This window comes from Pipistrellus hanaki, assembly GCF_964339955.1.
Source record: "Pipistrellus hanaki genome assembly, chromosome: 3".
Classification (NCBI taxonomy): Eukaryota; Metazoa; Chordata; class Mammalia; order Chiroptera; family Vespertilionidae; genus Pipistrellus; species Pipistrellus hanaki.
The window spans coordinates 74,293,509-74,317,976 of record NC_140505.1 but is presented as its reverse complement, the minus strand read 5'-3'; the positions used below and the strand labels follow the sequence as shown (position 1 = coordinate 74,317,976).

The window sequence follows — 24,468 nt, the reverse complement described above, 5'->3', positions numbered from 1 at the left end:
TTAAGAATTCCCCCACCAGATGGAATCTTACTCAGCAATAAATAGGACTGAATTATTGATACATGCAGATTTTGGATGAAATCTCCAAGGAGCTAAGCCAAGTGGAAAAAAAAGTCACAAATTTAGTAAATTTTAATAAGACATTCTGAAAATGAGAAATTTACAAAAGTGAAGACAGATGAAGAGTTGTTGGGTGGAGGTGGGAGGGACGTAGGTGTGACAATGCGAGGGACCTCTGTTGTGGGTCTTTGTGGTGAGAGAACTGTTAGCATCTTGACTGTCAAAGTCAACATCCTGGTTGTGACACTGTATTTTAGGTTTGCAGGGTGGCAAATGAATGAATGGCACACAAGATCTCTCTCTGCATTCTTTCTTTAAAAAAATATATATATTTTATTAATTTTTTTACAGAGAGGAAGGGAGAGGGATAGAGAGCTAGAAACATAGATGAGAGAGAAACATCCATCAGCTGCCTCCTGCTCACCCCCTCCTGGGGATGTGCCTGCAACCAAGGTACATGCCCTTGACCAGAATTGAACCCGGGACCCTTGAGTCCGCAGGCCGATGCTCTATCCACTGAGTAAAACCAGTTTCGGCTCTGCATTATTTCTTACAACTGTATGTGAGTCTACAATTCTCTCAACATAAAAAGTTTATTTTTTTTGCTTTTTGTTTTATATTTTATTGATTTTTAACAGAGAGGAAGGGAGAGAGATAGAGAGCTAGAAACGTCGATGAGAGAGAAACATCGGCCAGCTGCCTCTTGCACACCCCCTACTGGGGATGTGCCCGCAACCAATGTACATGCCCTTGACCGGAATCGAACCTGGGATCTTTCAGTCCGCAGACCGACGCTCTACCACTGAGCCAAACTGGCTTCGGCAACATAAAAAGTTTAATAAAAAATAAGTTTCCTCACCAGAAAGAACATAGACTTCACACATTGTCCAAATGCATTCTTTTTATTTGAGAAGAATGATCTCAAGGCAGTGCCCTTTGGGAAAGGCATCTCTCATCAGCATGTACATGGAGATCAACCGTAACTCTCAGCCAAGTACAAAAATACACGCATCAGTGACTCCCGTACAATAAATACATCATGCATCCCACAATAAAAGGCACAGAAAACTGGTCACTTAGTAGTCATAAAAATTGCTAGCTACATTATTAACAAAGCCACCAAAATTATCTGTATAAGGAACTGTAACAATATATTCCAAAGGTGAAAACACATAAAACATCTTTAAAATAGTATGCAATAAATATCTCAATTGTTGTATATATTTAAAAATTATGCCATTGTAAACAGCATGTAAACAAACAAAACACATTTTCCTACCATTATTAAAAGTAATTAGAGCCAAAGTTATAACCTCTGCCCTGTCAGGTATATTTCACTGGCAAGTGTGCTAAGCAGTTAAAAGTTTTACTCTTTTCTGCAGCAAACAGAGCCCATTATGTAATAAATAGACATGATCCGCATCTTTCAGATACAGTACAATTTCAAAACAGACTACCAAAATGTAGTAAACTCTTAACTATAAATAATATAGCAAAGGCTAAATTAAAACTATCTTTTTCAATGTAAGGGTCAAAAGAACTCTACTATTATGCTTTCAATGTGATAAATAGAAGGTAAATAGTTACTGGGCATCAAAAGGTAAAATCAATATGCTGAATATAAGGGGAAAGTGTCTAATTAGCCTTCAGAGCTTCCTTACTTTGTGGGCCTTTATAACATCCAACAAAAGGCAGAGTTGTATCAAAGTAGGAGTTTTCTTTTGCTAGAGAACATAGAAATAAAATAAGCTTATCAAAATGTAAATATACATACAAGGCCCCCCCCTCCCATACTTACTGATAATAAAGATAACGGCAGTTTTTTTTTCCTTCTCATAAAAGAACCCTATTACCTATCAATATTCAGTTAAGTTCATTTTTATAACTCCAAAATTTTTGTTTTGTTTGATCTGTATCAGTGTACTGTGGCACACAAACACGCTTGGTATGCTTACTATATTCTTAGATAAGTATGCTACCTGTTAAATGACTCATCAATAAAAATAACCGAGGTGGAAACAGCAACCCATAAGCTCAAATGGAGCCTTTTAACCAGGAAGCATTACTTGACGTTTCCCCTCTGCTGTGGGCTCACAATGTATACCCCGTATGTTTTGGTGTTAGCGTCATTAATAGGGGCATATGCCTTCGTAAAATGGACTTGAAATTTTACTTATGTTCTACAAATCTATTCGTCTCCTGGATCACACATAGCAGTTACGGTTGTGGAAATGGGGTTCTACAGCTTTGATGAAAGATGTACTTGACAAGGGATGGGCAAAATTATTTGTGGATGATCTGAAAATACAAAAACTGTAGGCATAAAAATGGGGTTTCTTCTTTATGACACAGGATTTGTTAGTTTTTTGATGTGTAAAGAGACCATGTCTCTGAAATACCCTGAGAAATACTTGGTTTAAAAAAATGTCCTCCCAGTTTCTTAAATGGACTGTAGAAAAATAATCATGAAAACAAAGAAATTCTACCAGGTAAGAACTATGCTTTATTTTTTTTTGTACCCCAACCTCTAATCAGATGTCAAGAATAGAGCAGGCAGAAAAATGTCTATTAAGACACAGACAACAGGGGGGTGAGGGTATGAGGGGGGGGCAGGGGGTAATGGAAGAATAAGGAAACTTATGTAATACCTTAATCAATAAAAAAATAAAAAAAATAAAAATGTATATTAAGTGGGTGAAGGAAGAGAGCATTTAATTACACACATTTTGGACTACTATTTCATTTTAGAAATGATTAACTTTAAAGAGCTTTTGTGTTAACCTTTAACCATGATTTGGGGACACAGTTAAAAGGTTTTATAGAATCACAAAAGAAAACCAGGCCCAGGTTGCTTGGGGTGGGTGTAGAAAAAGCACTACTAAATTTTCGAACATTTTGGAATTGCGTTTTTAGTCTATCCTAAAATGAGTAACATGAACCTATAGTGCACAGATAATAGCTTTTATTCTTTATATTCTATAATGGGTGAAAGTCATAAACAAGCCTTACATTTGCATCAGAATAAAGTGAAATAGACATTAGCTACGCTTGACCTGAAATCACAAAAATTCAGTCAATATCTTTGGTTGAACATTATTTAAAAGAAAATTTCACCTTCATTATTATTTTTATTCTTTCTGAAGTCTCATTTTTGTGTAGGTAATCAGTGTATGTTTTATATAGATTGTGAATACCGAATGTCTACAAAAGATAGAGATCACCTTTACAGCATATTTAGGAATTACAAATAAGAATTGGTCAGTTATGTGATTTTGATAAACCTCATATTTAGAAACAAGAATTCAGACTTGGTAAGAGTCTCTGATGAATAGCTAACAAATGGTTATCCTTCATAAAGTGACTGTTCTTCCTTCTGTCCATCTTCTGTTGGTTCATTTACCCTCATCTATATTTAATGATTTTAAGTAGGTTATTCTACTTTTTTTTTTTCATTTAATTGCACTCAGGTTTACATCATAATAATTAAGGCAATCTCTAGTTTAGTCTTTTTGCAGGAAGTTTTGAAGGTAATTTACATTAGGAAGTAGCACGCCACAGCCAGAGAATGTAGTGGGATCTACATGCTTGGGATCAAACAGCAAGGAACCAGCATTCACTTAGCACAGGGAGTGACATTACAAGTTAAGAGAGGCAGCAGTGATGTCACAAGGTAAAAGCGTTCCATTTTTTTCAACCACTGATTTAAAGAAACATTTTCCAAAAGAGAAAGAAAAAAGGAAGGAAGGTGGGAAGGAAGGAAAACATTTTCCTCTTAGGGAGTTATTAATATAAGGAAAAAACGTGAAGGTCTTAACTTCACAGCTGTAAAATGGTTGTTTGGGGTGGGTGCAGAAAAAAAACCACTAAATTTTTGGAGATTTTAGAAGTGAGTTTTTAGTTGACCCTAAACTGAATAATATGAACCTGTAGTACAGAGAGGAAAATACCCAAACCTACTCTCGTACTCATAGTACTAAGGTAAGTTCACTCTCATTTTAACAAAACTTCCTGTAAAAAGACTGAGCATCAAGAGATATTAATTTGGAATTTTAATTTTCAAGCTATAGTCTTGGAAGCTTTTCTTTATAACTCAAATGACAGTGGAGAAGCAATGATAAATTTAGGTATGATTCATGCTTACATCACTCCTTTTGTAAAAGAAAAATTCCCAAGTACTTATAATTAGTAATATTGTATGTCATGTCTAATTGGGGAAACTGAGGCACCAAAACATACAGTTTGTAGAAAGGACACAGTGAGCCAGTATCAAAGTCAGTTATGGAACCCAATACATCTAAACCATATTCCCACCTCAAGAATCACAGAATTCAGCTATGTGTTATACTACAAATTTTAATATTTTTTTTTCAAATGAAAGTAAGATCTATCACTGCCAAAAATTTGAAGGCTTAGCAAATTCATGAAAATCTCTTTAGTCTGATCTATATTTACCAGAGCTCTTCGACAGGAACTAGCTAAGGCCTTCTGACTAGTTCTCCCTATACCAATCACTAATTTGAGAAAGCACAGATATTTGCCTCATGTAGGAAATGCAAAAGATTAGGTTATCCAAGCTATCTGCTTCACTGACTTCTAAATTTCAACAGGAGAATGGGCCCCTGAATTCATTGGTTACTTCGATAAAACACAAATATGGTCTCATAGACTTCACCAGAGCGACATTTTGTTTTTGTGGTCTTGTACCTACCATACAACTCACACATGTTCTGTGTTTCTATAATATAAGGTAAAAGATATCTAAATTCAAACTATTTGAAAATCTTTTCAAAAGAACTCAAGCTTCTTTTTCGTTTAATATCCATATGATGTTTCTCCCATAATTTTTTTTCCTGCCTTCAATAACTGTACAACAGTAAAATTAACAAAAACTGTCTTTAAAATTATAGTAAATTAATTCCTAATCTATTATAGTGCTAAAATAGTTCACAATTCATCTACAGCTTACACTATGAGACAGTTGAATTTAGGGCTCGTTAAAGTGATTTCTTTGGTTCCTAACACTGCCTCACATTAAGTCAGAACAGTTTTATTTTCTTTCTTGAAAACATGATTTTATTCTGTGTGGTATGTCATGCCATTATGGTTTAGAATTTTAGTTTTTTCAATTAGTTGAATAGAGAATATTTTTAAACAAGAATAATTCAGAACTCAAATGCCATTGACATAATTGACAGAAACAAACCATTATCCACCATGGTTACTATTTGTAAAGTAGCCCAGATTCAAATGCAACCATTGTTAAAAATATACATCCTGGAACCTAGAGCTAGCTGCTGGAGGTATGTGAGATTTTTTTTGGTTCAAGTTTCTTAATGTGCATTTGAATTCATACTGGCAGTATAATCCTAAAATGTCTTTTACAACAAATACAGAAGAAAAGAAGTTCTGATTTGAAGATAGACTATATGCAGATTGGCAAAAAATAGCAGAATGGGATCATGGCTACATTAAATCCTAAGAGCAGTGATTCCATTTTGGCTTTATGCCTTTTTTCATATTTATATTAAACAAAATTATTTTTTTTAACAACATCTCTATTACTGTTCAATTATCCATAGCTTTTAAAAATAAATTGGGCATCTGTTTGACAGAAATGAGTACTTCAAGTATGCAAGTAAATCATTAACAGGGCTATTACACTCTAAGCAACAGCAGTTACAAGAAAAGAGCTAGAATATGCATTTGTATAAAGATTACATTTCACAACATAATAAATAAATGCACTGATTTATACAATCTGTGAAAATCTTCTACTGATAATTACAAGTAATACTGTCTATGTTGACTTTGCTGATAACAGCACTTAGATATTCAAAGGTAAAATCTTGCCCCCCAAGCCACAAAATATACAAAGCTGGTTTGTTATTAAATATTTTGTCTGCCAAAGTCCAGCAAACTAAAATACATCTTGGCAGTTCGAATACCTAGCATGATAATTATTTTGGTACAAAAGATAAGAAAAATTTTAATATGAAAATTAATAAAATCAATAAAAGGAGAAACCTGTTGTATAAATAGACATTTTAACAAAAGTGAGACTTTTATCTCACTTAAGAGAAAAAAATTTTTTGATTAAACTTAAACATTTGAAAATAATTACCATGTTTTCCCAGCTCTAGTCAAATATATTACTTCAATTTATTAATCATCTTCAATATACAATATATAACTCACAAAACTGGGAATGTCACAATACCAAAACCTTTCACAGCACTAGTTACCAGTTACCAGAACTGTAAGAAATCTCTAGTTACATATCAGCTTAATAGTTAGAATATAGAAGTAGACATGGCTAAGCTGTGGTGAACAATAGTGCAATCAAACAGGAAGGACCACAAAATAAATGCTTTTTCCTTTATAGCTTGTATATCTAACTGCATTATCCTACTTCAATGGCATCACTAACTGAGTATAAAACTTATTTGAATACATTTTAAAGTAACCCTATATTTCTTTAAGTTTGGCTATTTTACTCTTGAAATGCATTTCCTATGAAATATGGAGACTATTAATAAATTCCTATGCAATGAATTACTTGTAGCTAAAATGAAAAATTTAAAGTTTTTAGAACTTCTAAGTAGTGGCTTTGTTTCTATTTTTCCAACTAAAACTTGGAAGTGCATAAAAAAATTAAGAGAGGATATAAATATATGTAAATAGAATATCTTAAGTACACGAAGGAAGTTAATCTCTTCACCTATGTTAGTAATAGGAATTTTTAAAACATTATTTCGAGTTTAATGCAGTCTGAGTTACTCTGCTAAACTTCTTTTCCTGAAAAGTAACAAAAAGAAGTATACAAATAGATACAGTCCAGCTGTCTTTTATCTCACTGTTCTTTGTAATAATAAATCTTTACAGTTTTTTACCCTAACAGAAATATCTCTAAACAAAACTTGAAGGAAATAGTAAAGAGAAAACAACTATAAAGATTAAAAATTAGTGCTTTGCTTATTATAAAGCCAATTATCACGGCCTTTTACAAGTTTTGGTTGTTTCTTTAGGAAGGCATCCTACATGCTACCCATGTGACGCGGAGATTGCTACACGGAAGCCACTGGGGAGATGCCACAGCAGAGACAAACAAGTCCCAGGCCCCACTGACTTGGCATGGATGGTGAGTGGAGAGGGTGATGGTGAGGCATGGCCCCCAAGCACATGGGACCCCCTGGGAGTCTGACAGTATCAGAGGAACCTTCACTTCTCATTCTTTTCAACTGATTTGAAGAGCTTGATCTTTTAAAACTGCCTCTTGTATCATCAATCTCTAAACCCACTGTTTTACCCAAATTTCATCTGAAAAATGAAGGATGATTTTACAGGAATAAGAGGAGGAGGACAGGAGAGATCCTAGATATCAAAGTTGAGAGAGTTTTTATAGCTTAATGAAAAGCTATATCCTTACAGAGTTCACATCTGCATAACACAAAAGTCCAATATGTTGTCAGCCCATTCGGAGACCATAGGTCACTTACTTTAGAAGGATGTATAGAACTTTCCAATATAATTTCCTAAGTCATGCTCTGCATGAATATTTCCTTCCTCAAGTCCTGTTAAAAATTACTTCAATGAAGATTAAAGTAGTGCCCTTTTTATTCATGAAAATTAGATATAGAATATCTAGGCAGTAATGTTTGGCAGTAATCAATATGTACACATCAAGTGAAGGATTATTAAGTCATCAGGATAGATCTTATTGTAGAATTAAATAATTTGTATTTTCAAGGTCAAGAATATGATAAAGTATTTTCAGGCACTATTTTAAGGAATTATTAGCTCTCTGAAAATCAAGGTAAGTTAGCATAATTAACAGACTTAGTTTAGCAAACGAATGCTTTCTTTGAGGGCTTTAATGCATATTCACTTTATTTGCAATCTTGGGTTTTCATGACTAATGGTTCATTTAATATGTGTGTGCTGCTGTGTTCTCAAGCTTGAACTATGTCAACAGGATAATCTACTGATAAGAGAAAGTGAAGTTGTAATAAACTGAACCAGTCTTTACTTGTCTCAGTACATATTCTTCTGAAAATATTTCCTGTTACTTAAGTTGTGAACCAATGAGAATGCCATATGAGCAATAAACTAAGTGAATGTAGATTGTTAGTGACAAAGATGTGGGGTGAGGGGCTGGAGAGAGGCCAGCTGTGTTTGTTAGCCAATTTCCTGTGCTTCACCTTTGCTACCAAAATATAACTGGGTAGGCAGGGCTCATCTAGGGCCTGAATTAGGAATATGGGTGGAGAACAAAGCTCAGTTAGGGCGATAAATGAGAATAAGTGAGTTTTAACTGATTTCTAGGGTTAGCTGGAGAAGCGATATGAAACAGTGGGTTGGGGAATGAGCTATTCTGAGCACCTTTTGAAGACCAGAAGTCCCTAAAATCTAGGAGGGATAAAACATATTTAGGTTAGTGCTAATCACCTGATGAATCTTGTTACCAGGTTCAGAGTCAGTAGGTCTGGAGAAAACCTAAGAATCTGCCTTTCTGTAAGTTTCCATGTGATAAGCATGCTGCTGGTCCATGGACTACATTTTGGGTAGCAATGTTCTAGACCAGGGGTGGGGAATCTTTTTTCTGCCAAGGGCCATTGGGATATTTATAACATCGTTTGCAAGACATAGAAAATCAATAACTTAAAAATTACCTTGCTATTTTTGGTTAAACATTTAATTAACTCACCCCTAATGTTTTGGCAGGCCAGATGTTCCCAACCCGTTTTAGACCAATGCTTTCTAGTGAAGTTTTTGCAATGATGTAAATGTTCAACATCTGTTTGTCCGCTAAGGCCATTGAGCACTTGAAATGTAGCTAGTGCACATGAGAAACTCAATTTCTACATTAAGTAATTTAGATTTAAATAGCCACATGAGACTAATGGCTTTGATATCGGATAGCACGTGTCTAGACATTCGAGGATGACTGCTTTCTGCAGTCAATGCAATGTATATCATAGTTCCCAATTGCCTAACCCATTAATTCATTTAGATTAGCGTTTCCTTTTATAAAATACAAACTAAAAAGTTAGTTTCTTTGTATTGTCTTCTTCCTAAAACTTTGCTAGATGAGTGCTCAGACGAGTGCTCAGACGAGGAGAGATGAAAGAAACCATTTTGCAGTGGGACAGTTGATGAGGAAAGGGTGGTATATGGCAGTGAGAATTTGAGCAATCATTGTATATTGGGCTCGTGGGAAAACATGAAGCCAGGAACTGGGAAAGAAATTCAGAGAGGGAGGTGGAAACATGGTGTAGTATAGAAACCCACACCCAAAACCTATATGTTCATGTTGACCAATGTCACTCCAATCAATTTAAATTAAAAAAAAAAAATAAACAAACTCAGGAAAAAAAAGAAAGAAAAAAAAGGAAGGTGGAAAGACACTGAGGAGAAAAATTAAGTTTATACTGAAATTTTACTTAGGCCCGACTCTGTCCCTTTCCTTCTTGAAAAGCAAGTTCTTCCTCAGAAAAAAGGAGACTGACAGGAAGTGGATGTTTGTTGCTGTGACTCCTCTCCATCCCTCTCAAGTTATCTGCACGTGGAAGAGCCTAGCGGGGAGGAAAGGCAGCCATTAGAGCTTAGCTTACCAGTGGACTAAGCACAGGGGCCTCACCTGCATTCCCCAGAGCTGTAATCAGGCACTAGAGAAATTCTTCATCCTGTTTCCTTTGTAACCCCAGGAATGACAAGAAGCTGGTTCCTCTGTGATACTGCCAGGGCCCAAGGCGGCTCTGAGGGCACTACCCTGGCAAACAGGTGTGAGTGAAGTCATTTGGATCCTACACAACTCCGCATGACAAAATGTACCAGGAAATTTGCTATCATTTAACAAAAAAGATACTGAAATGGTCATTTTAAAGGATTCCCCTAATTCAAGAGCCACTTGCAGGTGGCTACCTACCTAAAGATTCCATTAACTGACGTTTTACAGTAAATATAAAAGATGGTATCTAAGATTGAAAGAACAACATCAAAACCAAAACATTCAGTCATTTATATTTTCCTTTTCCATTCTGAAAATATAATAGCTTAAGAATCTTTTCTATTGGCAAAGAGGTATTTGAAGGAGTGAAAAATCAATTAAGATCTTTATATTCACTCATTCTTGTCTAGAGTTCCCCACCTCCTTGTTGGACAGGGAGAACCCGGCAGGCATGTGCTTTGATTTCCAGGGAAGTGCCTGGAAGAGAGGGACATCCTGCAGGCTGGGGGGCCGAGGGAAGGGGTGACAAAAGGGACTGGAAAAGACCTGTGATTTCTTAGGTGTGGGGAAACATCAATATTTTAAGTGAATAGCTTTTTACTCTATTAAGCTACCTGGTATAATTCTCTTTGGAAAATTTCCACTTATTCCCAACTTACGTAAAATATACAGTACAGTCAGACACACTTGGTCATGAACCTACCTATCAGGTTTGTTTATTTTTAAGATATCCAAATTTTATGATTTTTCTAGTAGTTAGATACTGAAGTTATAAATAAGAATAAAATGTCAAATAAACAGACTTCTTTGATATAATTAAATATGTCTGACAATAGTTCATTTAATGCTTTCCCACCAATATTTCTCTTTAAGCATTCAGCAAACAGTTGTCTAGAAAATATCAATGAGAGCGTATTTTGTGATTATAAATGTAAATATGCATATAAATGTATATGGGTGTATATACATATATGTGTGTATATGTATATATATATATATATGTGTGTGTGTGTGTATATTTCTATAGAGCACCTACCTAAAAGATTACTTTATAAAAATTGTCACCACTGGGTCAGTACAGTACCCTGCTTACTTCTTATATATAGAACATTTTTAAATGTTATAATTAATTTTTGGCATATAATATCTAAAAAGAGATTACTTGAAGATATTTTCATGACATGTTGATATGTATGCCTTTGGCTTTCAAAGATTTGATAATTGCAATGTTGACTCTTAATGAGCTATAGTGAAGTATGGTGATTAGAAAAAGAAAGTAATATCTACCTGATAAGATATAAGAATTACATGAGATAATAATAATAATGTAAAGGCCTTTAAAATTTTTTTAATTTTTCTTGTTGGGAGGAAGTTCACGTCACACGTAACCTTAGCTAGTGGGTGAGTCTGGGTGACCGACCAGTATACAAACCACAGTTGAGACATTGAAGAAATTCCTGGATGTCAACCGTTATTATACATAAATGCAAACACAGCATTAAATAATTTTCAAATTGAAGTGGGAAAATAAGAACAAATGTGGAAATTTTGGTTTGGAAAGCATAATGTTGTCAGACAACAGAATATGTAATTTTATGAAACTATCCAGAGAATTTTCTTAATGTGCATACCTACTCTTTATGATTGGTTGACAAAAATGGCTTGCCTAAAATGTTTATCATTTGTTGATTATGGCACAGACCCATGTCCACAAAATCTTAGATGCAGAATATTTATGCAAAGTTCACATCAAAGAACAGAAAAGTGCCTTTAGCTAACAAAAAGGTATTTAGGTAGTAATAAATTAATCCCATTAAAACTGACATTAACACTAAGTTTTACAATATTAGATGCTGGACATGCAAGAAAGAGACAATCCAGGCAGCAACACCGTGCATTAAGATTTTCTTTCATTCATTCATTCATTCATTCATTCATTCATTCATTCATTCATAGTATTTGAAGAATTTTAACCATACTATTTGACCACAGGACACTAGGAATCTGAGGTGATACCAATCTAACATTCAAAACACATCTTTATATATCTTAGTCCTCTGACCAATGGTTTTTAAGGAAGAAGCCAAGGCCTCTATGAGACCTAAGAAGGTTGAGCCATTTACCATTATGTGGTTGCACAGTAAGAACATTCCATCTGACCAGGTTTAAGGAAAGCAAACATTCTGCAATTTCACCTTTTCAACAATGCAACTGTCTCATATTCATCCTACTGTCTTACGTGTATGAGCAAATTTGAACATGCCAGGTTTGCACAGTAAGAAAATAGCTTTGTGGAATGTATTTTTTGACACAAAAATATTTTCTAATACCTCAAATCAAAATTTTCACCAATGGCAAAATGTCAAGCCACAGAGGTGCTTCAGTGGTGCTTACTTATCTGGGCAGAAAACTATAGGAACAGTCAACTGCTTCCAAGGGCTTTGTATTAAATAGCAATTACTTCCCTTCTAAGGAATAGCACCAATATGATTACACCTCAGACGGGGGAGTGCTCCTTCCAAGCTCCTTAATTCCCTGGAGAATTCGCTTCATATGACCCACTTTCGATATCCCCAGGTCCTAAAAGAAAAAAGGAAAAAAAAAAAAAAAAAAAAAAAAAAGAGGTGGGAAGGAAGAGAAAGAAGTTTATTGACAAGAGAAAATTGGAGATTAAATATTAAGCTTATAGTTAGTATCCACTTCATTCACTTTAGTTTATATTCAATAATTCAGAAAGTGAAAGGTAAAAAATATATTTATGAAACAAAAATAACAGGACATTGAAAAATTACCAACTAATAAAATACACACTCTTAAATGTAACATTCTCATAAATTATATACAGTGGCAGTTCTTCAAGAGTCTAAATTAGTTTATCTTTGTTCTTCTTTTCTTAAGAAACACAGGTCCATATGAAATCTCTGAGAAAAGCTAGGTGTGACACCTGGGTATCCACAATTAGCCTCAAGGCAACTACATACTTCCTGGATAAAATAAACTTAAAAGTGAGGCTTAATCCTGAAGGAAGACACAGTGCCCATTACATACATTTGGAACACAAATGCAGTTAGTTGCAGCTGCACAATCTTTGCAGTTAGTTGCAGATGCACAATCTTTGATTTTGGGGGAATGTTTAACTATTCCTTACATTTAGTAATGTGAACATGTAAAAAAAATTCTTAGACATAGGTATCTGTAGGTTGATGTTTTTCCTTTACGTCTTTTGGCTCCTTTCCCTCAGAACTCTTCTTGTTTCTTAAAGAACTATTTTCTATAAAGAACCAACAATTCAATAGTTAATTGTCAGAAATGGATGCTGACTGCAGAGTATGTGGCACAGAGCAGGCACTTAGTAAATCACATGTGTCAAACACAAGGCCCGCGGGCCAAATCCAGCCCGCCAGGCCTTGCAATGTGGCCCGCACCGCGCTGTCATCACTGCACTCCGCTGTCACTTTATGACTGTTCAGTAAACCATTCAGCCCGCGATTTAGGCTGGATTTTAGATTTTGGCCCCTTCTCTGTTTGAGTTCGACACCCCTATAGTAAATAAACACTTGTTGCAGGAATGAATGAAACCTATCCAAGAGAGCCATGATATTCACTACCTGAGAAACTAAATCAAAGGGTGATGGCATCCAAACATGATGGCCTTCTTCATGTTTGGGGCACAATATGTGTAAAGGGCATAATATGTGAAGTGGAATATTTAACTTTACAAAACAGAGTTTAAAATATTTAAAAATTAATAAAATTATTAATCCCAAAGCAGCCTAGAAAACAGGATAAGGTACCACAAGGTTATTTTTGAGAAGATAAAAATTTCAAATATTCACTTGATTTTGCAGACTAAGAGCACTGTTTACTTTTAAATGAAGTAGATCGACCTGTTTTAAGTACACACACACACACACACACACACACACTTTAAACTTTATGAACAATCTGAATTCCACAGCAGCAGAGTTCCTGAAGTCTCTGAATCCTTCTGGAAAATAATACTCTTTTCATAGCCAGTGCTCTTTTCAAGCTTGAGATGATTTCAGGGTAAAATTCTTATAATATTTAACTGACCCTGAAAAATATTTTCTCATATGGCACCAGGTCATCCACAAAAACTATGTATTTGCTGAGTGTCATCCACAATCAGTCGTAAGGCAACTATGTATTTTCCTTGATTTTGCTAAAATAACAAAAGCAAGGCCAAATCCTAGAGGAAGATTAAATTGCATTTACAGGTTGTATTCAGATTCTTTGATTTGAGTGGAGTGTTTAATATTCTTTATGCTTTGCGATAACACAGTTACATGGGGGAGCAGCCCAAGTGCCTATTAACAGATGAGTGGGTAAAAAATTATGGCACAGATGTGCAATGGAATATTACTCAGCCATAAAAACAATGAAATCTTACCATTTACAACAGCACGGACGGACCTATGGGGTATTAGGCTAAGTGAAATAAGTCGGATGGAGCAAGACCATATACTTTCACTTACATGTGGAATTTAAAGAAAAAAATTAATTTACAAACAAAATTGAAACAGACTCACAGATGTAGAGAAAAGACTGATGGTTGCCAGATGGAAGAGGGGTTAGGAAGATGGGTGAAAAGGTGAAGGGATTAAGATGTGTAGATTGATAGTTACAAAATAATCACAGTGATGTATAGCATAAGGAATATAGTCAACAATACTGTAATAGCTATGTACAATGCCAGGTGGGTACTAAAAATATGAAGGGCTATACTTTGTAAAGTGTATATGATTGTCTGATCACCATGCTATACACCTAAAACTAATACAAAATAACACTGAATGTAAATTGGAATAAAAAAATTATAACATTTTGGAAAAAAAACATTTAACACTAAATATTTTATTTCAGGCCATATGCACATTGCATTCTTAAGAATAAAAACTTTGCCGAAACAGGTTTGGCTTAGTGGATAGAGCGTCGGCCTGCGGACTGGAAGGTCCCAGGTTTGATTCCGGTCAAGGGCATGTACCTTGGCTGCGGGCACATCCCCAGTGGGGGGTGTGCAGGAGGCAGCTGGTCGATGTTTCTCTCTCATCGATGTTTCTAGCTTTCTATCCCTATTAAAGAAAAATCAATAAAATATATTTTATATATATATATATATATATATATTTTTTTTTTTATTGACTTTTTACAGAGAAGAAGGGAGAGGGATAGAAAGTTAGAAACATTGATGGTGAGAGAGAAACATCCACCAGCTACCTCCTGCACACCCCCCACTGGGGATGTGCCCGCAGCCAAGGTACATGCCCTTGACCGGAATCGAACCTGGGACCTTCCAGTCCGCAGGCCGACGCTCTATCCACTGAGCCAAACCAGTTTGGGCCAATAAAATATATTTTAAAAAAACAATAAAAACTGAGAGAGAGCCAGGTTCTACTCAAAATTACTATTGCAGTATAATGATATGAATGTTTCCCATAGAGTTACACTAACTTATTAGCTATATTTTCTTTAATTTGAGTTCAGTACTTTCATGTCTTGTAGGAGGTAGGCTGTGACAAAGTGATGCTCTGATATTAGTTGTATGTTTCATAATTTATTTTTCATAGTCTTTATTATTGGCTCTTTCTTTCTTTGGATTAATAGGCCTAATTTTGCAGAAGCATGCTTTGTAGATACTGAATTACCCTTCTAGCCACACATACACAACCTTCCAAATAGAAAAAGAAAAAAGAAAAAACAAACAAACAAAAAAACCCCAAGACAAATAAGAACCAACCGAACAAAAACCACTGTGTCTTCATCCTTTTCTTTGGTGTCTTTCAGTTTTTCCTACTGTCTTCCAGGAATAAAAATAATGCAATAAGTTTGTCTGTTAAAGCACATTGGGAATTTTCTCCCTTTGTCACCTTTAGATGGTCACATGGCTATCTCTGGTTGATTTGTGATAAGGAGGTAACACCTGAGCCAAGTTCTGAGCAGGACTTAGCCAGGTGAGGGTCAGGAGGAGAATCATACTATCAGAAGGTACACTCCTAAGGTGAGAATGAGTTTATTATTTTTAAGCAAATGAAATAAGGGGCAAGTGATTCCACAGCAGGTTAAAACAAACAGGCAGACCCTGTTGGCCTCACAAAGATGTGAGTTCTTATTCCAACAGAAAGTAGAAGCCACTGAAAGGTTTTAAGCAGAAAGTGATATGTCTAATGTTAAAATTATTACTCTGGTTGCAATGGGGATAATGTGCTAGAGTAGCAGGGGAAGGGAGAGCCAGGAAGCCACTAACCTTACCCAGGCAGAGGGTACAGTGTCATGGAGTAGGATATGGCCAGGAGAAAGCAACCTGACTTTGTGACGGGCTTAATGAGTTAGGGGGAAAGGATAAGGAAGCGGAAGGTGCCAAGTATGACCTTGGGTTTCTCTGGCTCAAGCACCTGGAGAAAGAGATCGGTGGATTACTAAGAGCACTGGAGAAGAGGCAGAATGGGAGTGGGATAGGAGCTCAAAAGTTTAGTTTTGGACATGTTCAGATTGACATCACTGTGTGATGGCCAAGTATCAAGTAGAATAATCCTAAAGTTCACAAATGAGGTCAGGGCTGGAAATACAAACTTGTGAATCACTGATATAATATATTCATAGACAGTGTAGGTAATCCTTCCCATTTAGAGACGTGATCCTGAAGGGTCTGCTGTTTCTGGCAGCTACAATGACAGAGACCCAAGGCAACTCATTCTCTACCTTCATGGTTTTGCTCTACGGAAGGCTCTTTCTGTAAAACTATTTTTCTCCTTTCCCATTTCCCCACACTCTGTTTTAGAACCAAAACAACTACCAATGCAAATTTCTAAAAGAAAACTTTTAAGAATGCTATACTAAAAATAAAAACAAAACAGCTGAAACAGGTTTGGCTCAATGGATAGAGCATTGGCCTGTGGACTCAACGGTCCCAGGTTCGATTCCGGTCAAGGGCATGTACTTTGGCTGCGGGCACATCCCCAGTGGGGGGTGTGCAGGAGGCAGCTGATGGATGATTCTCTCTCATCGATGTTTCTAACTTTCTATCCCTCTCCTTTCCTCTCTGTAAAAAATTAATAAAATATATTTAAAAAAAAAATATATATATATATTTAAATAAATAAAAAAACAGAACCAAAGGTCCCATGAAAGCTGAAGATAATGTTTACTAAAATAATTCTTGATTATCTACACTTTGCTCTTATTCTTTTTTTCTAGCCTGGTGCTTCCACTCAAACTTTGACTTAGTATAAGTATATGCTGGTTTTTTTTTTTTTTGTTTGTTTGTTTTGTGTGTGTGTGTGTGTGTGTGTGTGTGTGTGTTCGTTCTGCAAATATTTGCCTCACTTACTGTGTACTTTCATGTTTATGTGTGTTTGCTATGTACACATATATAACGTGTATCCGTGCACACACCCACACACTGTCTTGTCCTTGAATGATGCTTATTCATGGCAAATGAGATACAAACTTCTGATGGCAGATACCACCCAGGAAAGCTGGTAGAACATTAATCAGTAGCTATTCAATAAATATTGCTGCCTGCTGAGGATATCAGAAGCTATATAAATAAGTCGGAAATGATGATCCCTCCCATTTATTTTTTGGTGTACGTTCAAGTTTTGAAGCCAACCTCCTTTATGAGTAACACCGTATCTTTTACTGTGTTCTAGATTTGGGACTCTCAACTAAGAAAATTAATTAGTCTATTATTTTATTACTAGAGGCTGGCGCATGAAATTCGTGCATGGGTAGGGTCCCTAGGCTTGGCTGGCCATCAGGGCCAATCAGGGCCATCCTTCTGGCTGCCAGCCAGGACATCCCTTCCCTGTCTGCTGGCTGGGGACTTCCTTTGTCCTGTGCCGCCCCCTGGTGGTCAGCGCACATCACAGTGAGTGATCAGTCTCCTGGTTGAACTCCCATGGGACAATTTGCATATATATATATATATATATATATATATATATATATATATATATATATTTTATTCTGGGCTAAAAATATTTATGTATAAACGTCTGCCACTATGCTAAAATTATATGACTCTGCATTCTAAACAACTATACATTACCCTATACATTAACCTTTATCTGTTAAAAAATGTCTGCTAATGTACTTATAAAGAGACAGACAGTTCATGAATTTGTTAGGAACAAACTGTATCAAGCATTTTAGAACTTGGTCTACAGGAAAGGGATCACTACAACAAATACTGAAGGCTTTGTCACTTGTTTATTAAGCACCTTGAAATTTTAAAATGGCAACATGTGGTGAAAAAATAAAACATGACAAACCTACTCTTAACTCTGGGACCCAAGAGGTTACTTTGGTGATTTTTACTGTTGAGTCTCTACCGATAGAATGAAAGGGAATTGCTGTAGACCATGAATTAATGACTTTTCTTTTCCATCATAAATGACAAATAGGCTCTGAGCTGCTTTCTAGCAAAAGGCATAATTTTTACTTCAGTTACTATATAAAACACATTTATTTTTTTAGAAGAATACAATTTTAATAAGTCATAGAAAAAATTTGAATTTATTGGTCTAGTTTTTCCTCTGACATCTATTTAGATCATAGGACTGCTATAGGTCTCTTGTAGTCCCATAGATTAGGAAGACTTTGTTATCAGTATTTTGAGTTAATTTTTAGTTGTTAGCCTTATATTAGATTTTTAAAGTTATTTTCAGCAACAATTATCACCTTTCATGCTAATCCAGTAGAGTGAGCAAACGGAAACATTATCCATTTAAAAATATTAGCATATAGGGACAGCCATAACAACCAATGCAGAGAAAAATTGCTAAAGTCATGCTAAGCTTTAGCTATAATAGCCGGAGTAAGATTTTGACAGGAAAATATTGCTGACATTCTTGTTTAAAAAGCATACAAGACAATGCATATTAGATTACTGCATATTTGCATAACATAAGCCAAGCTATAAGCACATAACAGGAGAGGTACAGGAGGAGAGATTCTGTTTTGCAAGAAAAACTTTCAAGAGCAAAGAGTAGCACAAAGAAAATACCTTAAGATCTCGCCTTTCCAGATGCAAAAGTTCAGCCCCTCTGATGTCATGACGGATGAAGATTTCTTTGTACTCTCCCAAATTGATCAGATCCAGCCAAGCAGCAACTTCCTCTGTGCCCCATTTTTGAACTACCAAAGTTAAGAGTAAAACCCCCTTAATTTCTACATGCTCAATGCATTACAAAGCAAAGGTTGGCCAAAGAAGATGCAAACAGAGTACAGCAGCAGTGCTAGCGAAGGGAAAGGTTAAAGGTGTTTCAACAAAACTACTATCCCATTTCTTCCCCATGCAGGCCAACATAAGGATCACAAACATTCACTGCAGTGCACCCGTGTCCTCAGCGTTAGCTCAATTTCCCCCTATAAGCCACCCAAACTACACAGTATGTACAAAAGCTGTATTTCTCATAATTGGGATTGGTAGTACAAGTTCTAAATAAATTCTGATTTCCTTAAGATCATATATGAAACTAGTTATAATTGGCTACAAATGCTAATTAAAATTTAAAATCTAGCACAGGGAACTAAATTTTACACAAACTTCTGCTTCAGATCTTGATGACTTCAAGTGCTGCCTTTATTGATTCTATTACTATTGATATAAAAATAAATGTCCTGTTAAACTGATTTAACATCATCTAAAAATGGTCAACACGGCCAAAACCGGTTTGGCTCAGTAGATAGAGCGTCGACCTGTGGACTGAAGGGTCCCAGGTTCGATTCCGGTCAAGGGCATGTACCTTGGTTGCGGCACATCCCCAGTAGGGGATGTGCAAGAGGCAGCTGATCGATGCTTCTCATCGATGTTTCTAGCTCTCTATTCCTCTCCTTTCCTCTCTGTAAAAAATCAATAAAATATATTTTTTTTAAAATGGTCAACACTACTCTAAGATTAATTGGACTGTTATTATTCAATATGTATAATCATTTTTTTACACATTTTATTCAACATTGACTTGCTATTTAAAAGCCTACTTATTTGCCATATTTAGTTTTGAAATGCCTAATAGCGGCTCTTTGATTGTCAAAAATCATGTTATATATCACGTTTGACAAGGTGATAGTTGACTCAAGAGAAATTAGAAGCTGTTTTGATTCTGAAAGGCACTTACCATCATCTATACAGACTTGAAGTTGCTTTAGCACTAGCATAGCATTAAATGCAAGCACTAGGGAAAGATGGGAAGGGAACTAGGACAACTTCAAAGAGAATTTAATCTTTGCTTGAGAACACAAATATCACAGTAGATTGCCAAATGGCATAGTAAGTCCTTAAAATAGGAGAAAGCAAATATAGAACTTTAGGTAGAAAATATATTTTAGCAAGCTAAAGGAAAAAGATGAAGGTTTCTATGTTCCATTTATCAAAATGATCTAGATTTTAAATTTTGAAGAAGAGAAACAAGTTAGACGCCGAGGCCTTGAATTGCTGGTGAGCGAGACAGAGAACCATCTACATGGGTGCATTGACAGCCTCCAAACCAAGTAAAGCAAACCAGCAGCCACTGCATTTTCTTATGTGTTTCATAACTACTGTTGGACATACTTTAGGTACAATATAATTTCTTATTGTAGTAAAATGAACATCAAATAACTCCTCATTTTAGCCATTTTACAGTGGCATTTAGTACATTCAACATGTTGAACAATGACTGCCACTATCTAGAGCATTTCATCATCCTAGTAGAATCACTATAATCAGTTATTTTTCCATAATGCTATACTTTTCCTCCCATTGTGGACCACCTACCAGGCTGTGAACTTATCTTCTGCTTCTGAACCTTTTCCTTTTTAAATTTTGGCACTATGCGAAACACTGTGCTTCTGCTGTTTCTCTTGGTGCAATCCATAGGCGGCTCCTGTTCGAGGGGAGCAAGAAGAGACTTTTCTCAGGACAGTAAGAGAAGAAAACCCACTCGAATATTAGAGACAACACTGGACTCGGTTATTAACAAAAAACACTGCTGACGGCAGATGATTGGATCAAAAAACTATGGTACATCTACACAATGGAATACTATGCTGCCATAAAAAAGAAGGAATTCTCATCATTTGCAGCAACCTGGATAGAATTGGAGAACATCATGCTGAGTGAAATAAGCCAGTCAATGAAAGAGAAATACCACATGACCTCACTCATTTATGGATATTAAAGAACATTATAAACTGATGAACCAAAAGACAGATATAAAGACAGTAAAGCAACAAGCAGACTGTCAAATTACAGCGGGGAGGGTAGGGAGATCTGGGGGAGATAAGAGATCAACCTAAGGACTTGTGTACATGCATATAAGTACAACCAATGGACACAAAACTCTGGGGAGGGAGGGTATGTATGGGAGGGAGGGGTGGCAATGTTAAAATATGTACACAGATAATAATTTAATAAAAATAAATAAACAAACAAACAAACAAAGAAAAAAACACTGCTGACGGGATAACGTCTTCAAAGAAGTTCATGCCGTCATATACTTCTGAAAATGTAGTGATTCCCATGTTACCTTGGTTCACATAAAAGTAATATTCAACGTTTATTCTCCCCCGAATATCTCTTTTGCAAAAGGTGGGTTCAAATTGTATCATCATCAAGTTGACATTGATCTAGAAACAGGCTGAATTCTACATACCTCATCCTCATTGGGGTGGAGGATGTAATAAAGCCAGGGGATCTCCGTTAGCTTCTGCAGCTCCACCTCCACGGAGTGCAAGGCGCTGGACACCCGCTCCTCGTGTGGGGATTCCAGCTGCTGGTGACCAGCAGATCAAAAGCAAAGCAAAACAAGGCTCAGTGCCCAGCCTCAGAAACAGTAAGTTATTTTATTTGATAATGAACACCCTCATTGCTTATTAGGCTAGGTAAGGTTGTTATTGCTGTAGCTGTTTGTAAAATAAAAGAATATTAGGAAAGAACAAATAATCTTATATGGAGTTCATTGAAAAAGATCTGAAAAGATTTATCCTTATTTCCCATGATATAAGTAACTAGTACACTGATAATAATTTAATAAAAAACAAACAAAAAAACCAAATAAAACAAACAAACAAACAAAAAACATTGTTGACTTTTGCTCTAGTGAGTAATCTGATTACTTACTTGTGGCAAAAATCCTTCTGATTTACATAGATCACTATGTGAACAAATGATAATATTGTTTAAATTGGTCAAAAAATAGATCATATAAAAAGAACTGCTTGGTACAAAAATCTCCTGGAGAATAAAAATAATAAGCTTAATTAAAAAAAAAAAAAAAAGCTACAAACCTCAGAAAAATTTGTGATGAAAAGCTTTTGTAAAAATGAGAGCAAGGCAAAAAGCTAAATGGCTAAATAGCTTGCCAGAACTGGTTTGACTCAGTGTATAGAGTCGGACTGCGGACTGAGGGGTCCTGGGTTCGATTCCAGTCAAGGGCATGTACCTTGGTTGCGGGCATATCCCCAATGGGGGGTGTGCAGGGGGCAGCTGTTTGATGTTTCTCTCTCATCAATGTTTCTAACTCTCTATCCCTCTCTCTTCCTCTCTGTGAAAAATCAATAAAAAATATATATTTTTAAAAAAGCTAACTGGCTTGTAATCTGGAAGAGGGTTTAGAAACTTCAAGAATTTAAATGGTCTCCTATTATCCATCCATTTGAAGCAGCTATTAGAAAGCACTTATAAATTCAATAATAAATAAAGGTGAAACAAACACTATTATACACAGAACTAGAAGGGAGGTGACTGATTTCTAGTCCCAGACTTGTTACTAACTTTGTAACCAAGGGAAGGTCCATTGATTTCAGGAGTCTTAGTTTTGCCCTCAATGAACAGTAGAATATGACTAGATTTCTAAGGTCTCTTCTAGCCAATCAGTACTTTTATAAATTACTTTGAAATTATAAAGTAACACATATAGTTTCACAGAATTTTAAACTGAAAGTTCAGAGAGAATGTTACTGTTATTACTAGAGGCCCAGTGCATGAAATTCGTGCAAGGGGTGGAGGGGAGAGATAATCCCTCAGCTTGACCTGCACCCTCTCCAATCTTCTTACACCTCGGACATCCTTCTTACACCCTGGGACCGCTGGCTCCTACCGCCTGCCTGCCTGATGGCCCAACTGCTTCTATCTGCCAGCCTGATTGATGCCAAACTGCTCCCCTGCTGGCCAGATTGCCCCAAACTGCCCTCCCCTGCCGGCCTGACTGCCCACAACTGCCCTTCCCTGCTAGCCCGATCACCCCCAACTGGCGCCAATTTTGTGGTGGCCATCTTGTGATGACGTCTCATTTTAGGGCACGAGGACCACCTAGGCTTTTATTAGTACAGATGGACATTATCCCCTCCCCCCCCCCCCCCCCTGTTATTTAAGGTTTACCATTTCTAGTAGCTAATAAAAAATGGAGGACCCTGGCTAGGTAGTTCAGTTGATTAGAGCCTTATCTCACTACATCAAGTTGCAGATTCGATCCCCAGTCAGGAGACATACAAGAATCAACAAATGAATTTATAAATAAGTGAAACAACAAATAGATGTTTCTCTTTCTCTTTTAATCTATCTATCTAATTTATCTACCTTTCTCTCTCAAAAAAATAAAATTAAAATAGAAATTCTCCAGGTTGTCATATAAAATTCACCACTTTCCTTTTAGTCTAAGAATATCTTTTATAAAATTGAAAAAATGGTGATATTTACATATTTATTCTAGAATCAAGATAAAGAGTAAACTTCAGTTGCTCTCAAATATGATTCTCTTTATTGTGATATCAATATTGCCCAAAGTAAATTTGATAAAATTTAGTGGTTAACATTTTTGACCAAACATAAATTTTTGGCAGTGACAGAAGAATTAAAAGTGAGGGAAGTCCTGATATTTTAAAATAACATAACTGATAAATATTAACCAAATAACACTTAATGGATACTTTTGGTACAGAGAACTAAAATACTAAATAAGTTATGCTTCTAGTTCTTGTCAACCAAAAATTACCTTAAATGTACTTCAAATAAGTACAACAACAACAAAAATATACACATCTTCTATCTAAAAATTGGGACCAAATCCAGCTCACTGGATTTCCTATGGGACTAATTTTAGAAGAGGAGTAAGAAGATTCTGGTTAATAATAGAAGCATGAAGAATAGCAAAAAAGATCCCCACTGTTTTTATCAAAAGGTATAATCAATATTTCTTCCTAAAAATTATTCTTCATGGCAGAACAGAAGCAGTCACCTCTTGCCTTAAGGAAGCTGTATTTCAGTTTCCTCAGGAGACAGGTGAGAGCAATGAACTTCATGCAGCCTTTTAGCTCCTCTTCTCAGAGTAAAGGATACTCGAGGGCCACACTCTTCTGGACTCCAATCAAACAGAAATTCCAACTGCAATCACTTATTAGTTAGCTAAGCTATAGGACACACCTCCCATTTTCCCACTGTGCCAGATACTATGAATTTTACAATCACTTTTATTTAAGTGTATATTTAAATAAAAAACAAGAGATAAAATTAAAGTTAAGAGAAATGTTTTAAGATCATCACCTATCAATCAGAACTGTTACAGGAAGAACATATCTACAACAGCACGTGTGAATAAATCTCAAGTGAACACTAGGTGGCGAAAAGACCCAACATGCTGAACATGTGGAAACACTGAGAAAATGAAGGCTTACAAGGCAAG

The 24,468-nt window shown here is 35.9% G+C and overlaps 1 protein-coding gene across 8 annotated transcripts in view; it reads right to left on the bottom strand.

Annotated features, from left to right (window-relative positions):
• Window positions 1-943: 943 nt before the first annotated feature.
• Window positions 944-24,468, bottom strand: part of DGKH (diacylglycerol kinase eta) — a 189,029-nt gene continuing 165,504 nt past the window's right edge. For 3 of the 8 annotated variants that reach the window (XM_084876534.1, XM_084876532.1, XM_084876530.1), the window contains exons 28-31: window positions 21,442-21,561; window positions 20,565-20,673; window positions 18,813-18,943; window positions 944-12,367 (exon numbers count right to left, since the gene is read on the bottom strand). In XM_084876534.1, coding sequence (XP_084732660.1) covers window positions 12,278-12,367; window positions 18,813-18,943; window positions 20,565-20,673; window positions 21,442-21,561 — 450 coding nt within the window. In that variant the 3' untranslated portion in view covers window positions 944-12,277. Of the gene's footprint in view, window positions 12,368-18,812; window positions 18,944-20,560; window positions 20,674-21,441; window positions 21,562-24,468 lie in introns of all 8 variants that reach the window. The other 5 variants (XM_084876535.1, XM_084876536.1, XM_084876533.1 and 2 more) reach the window with 3 other exon arrangements.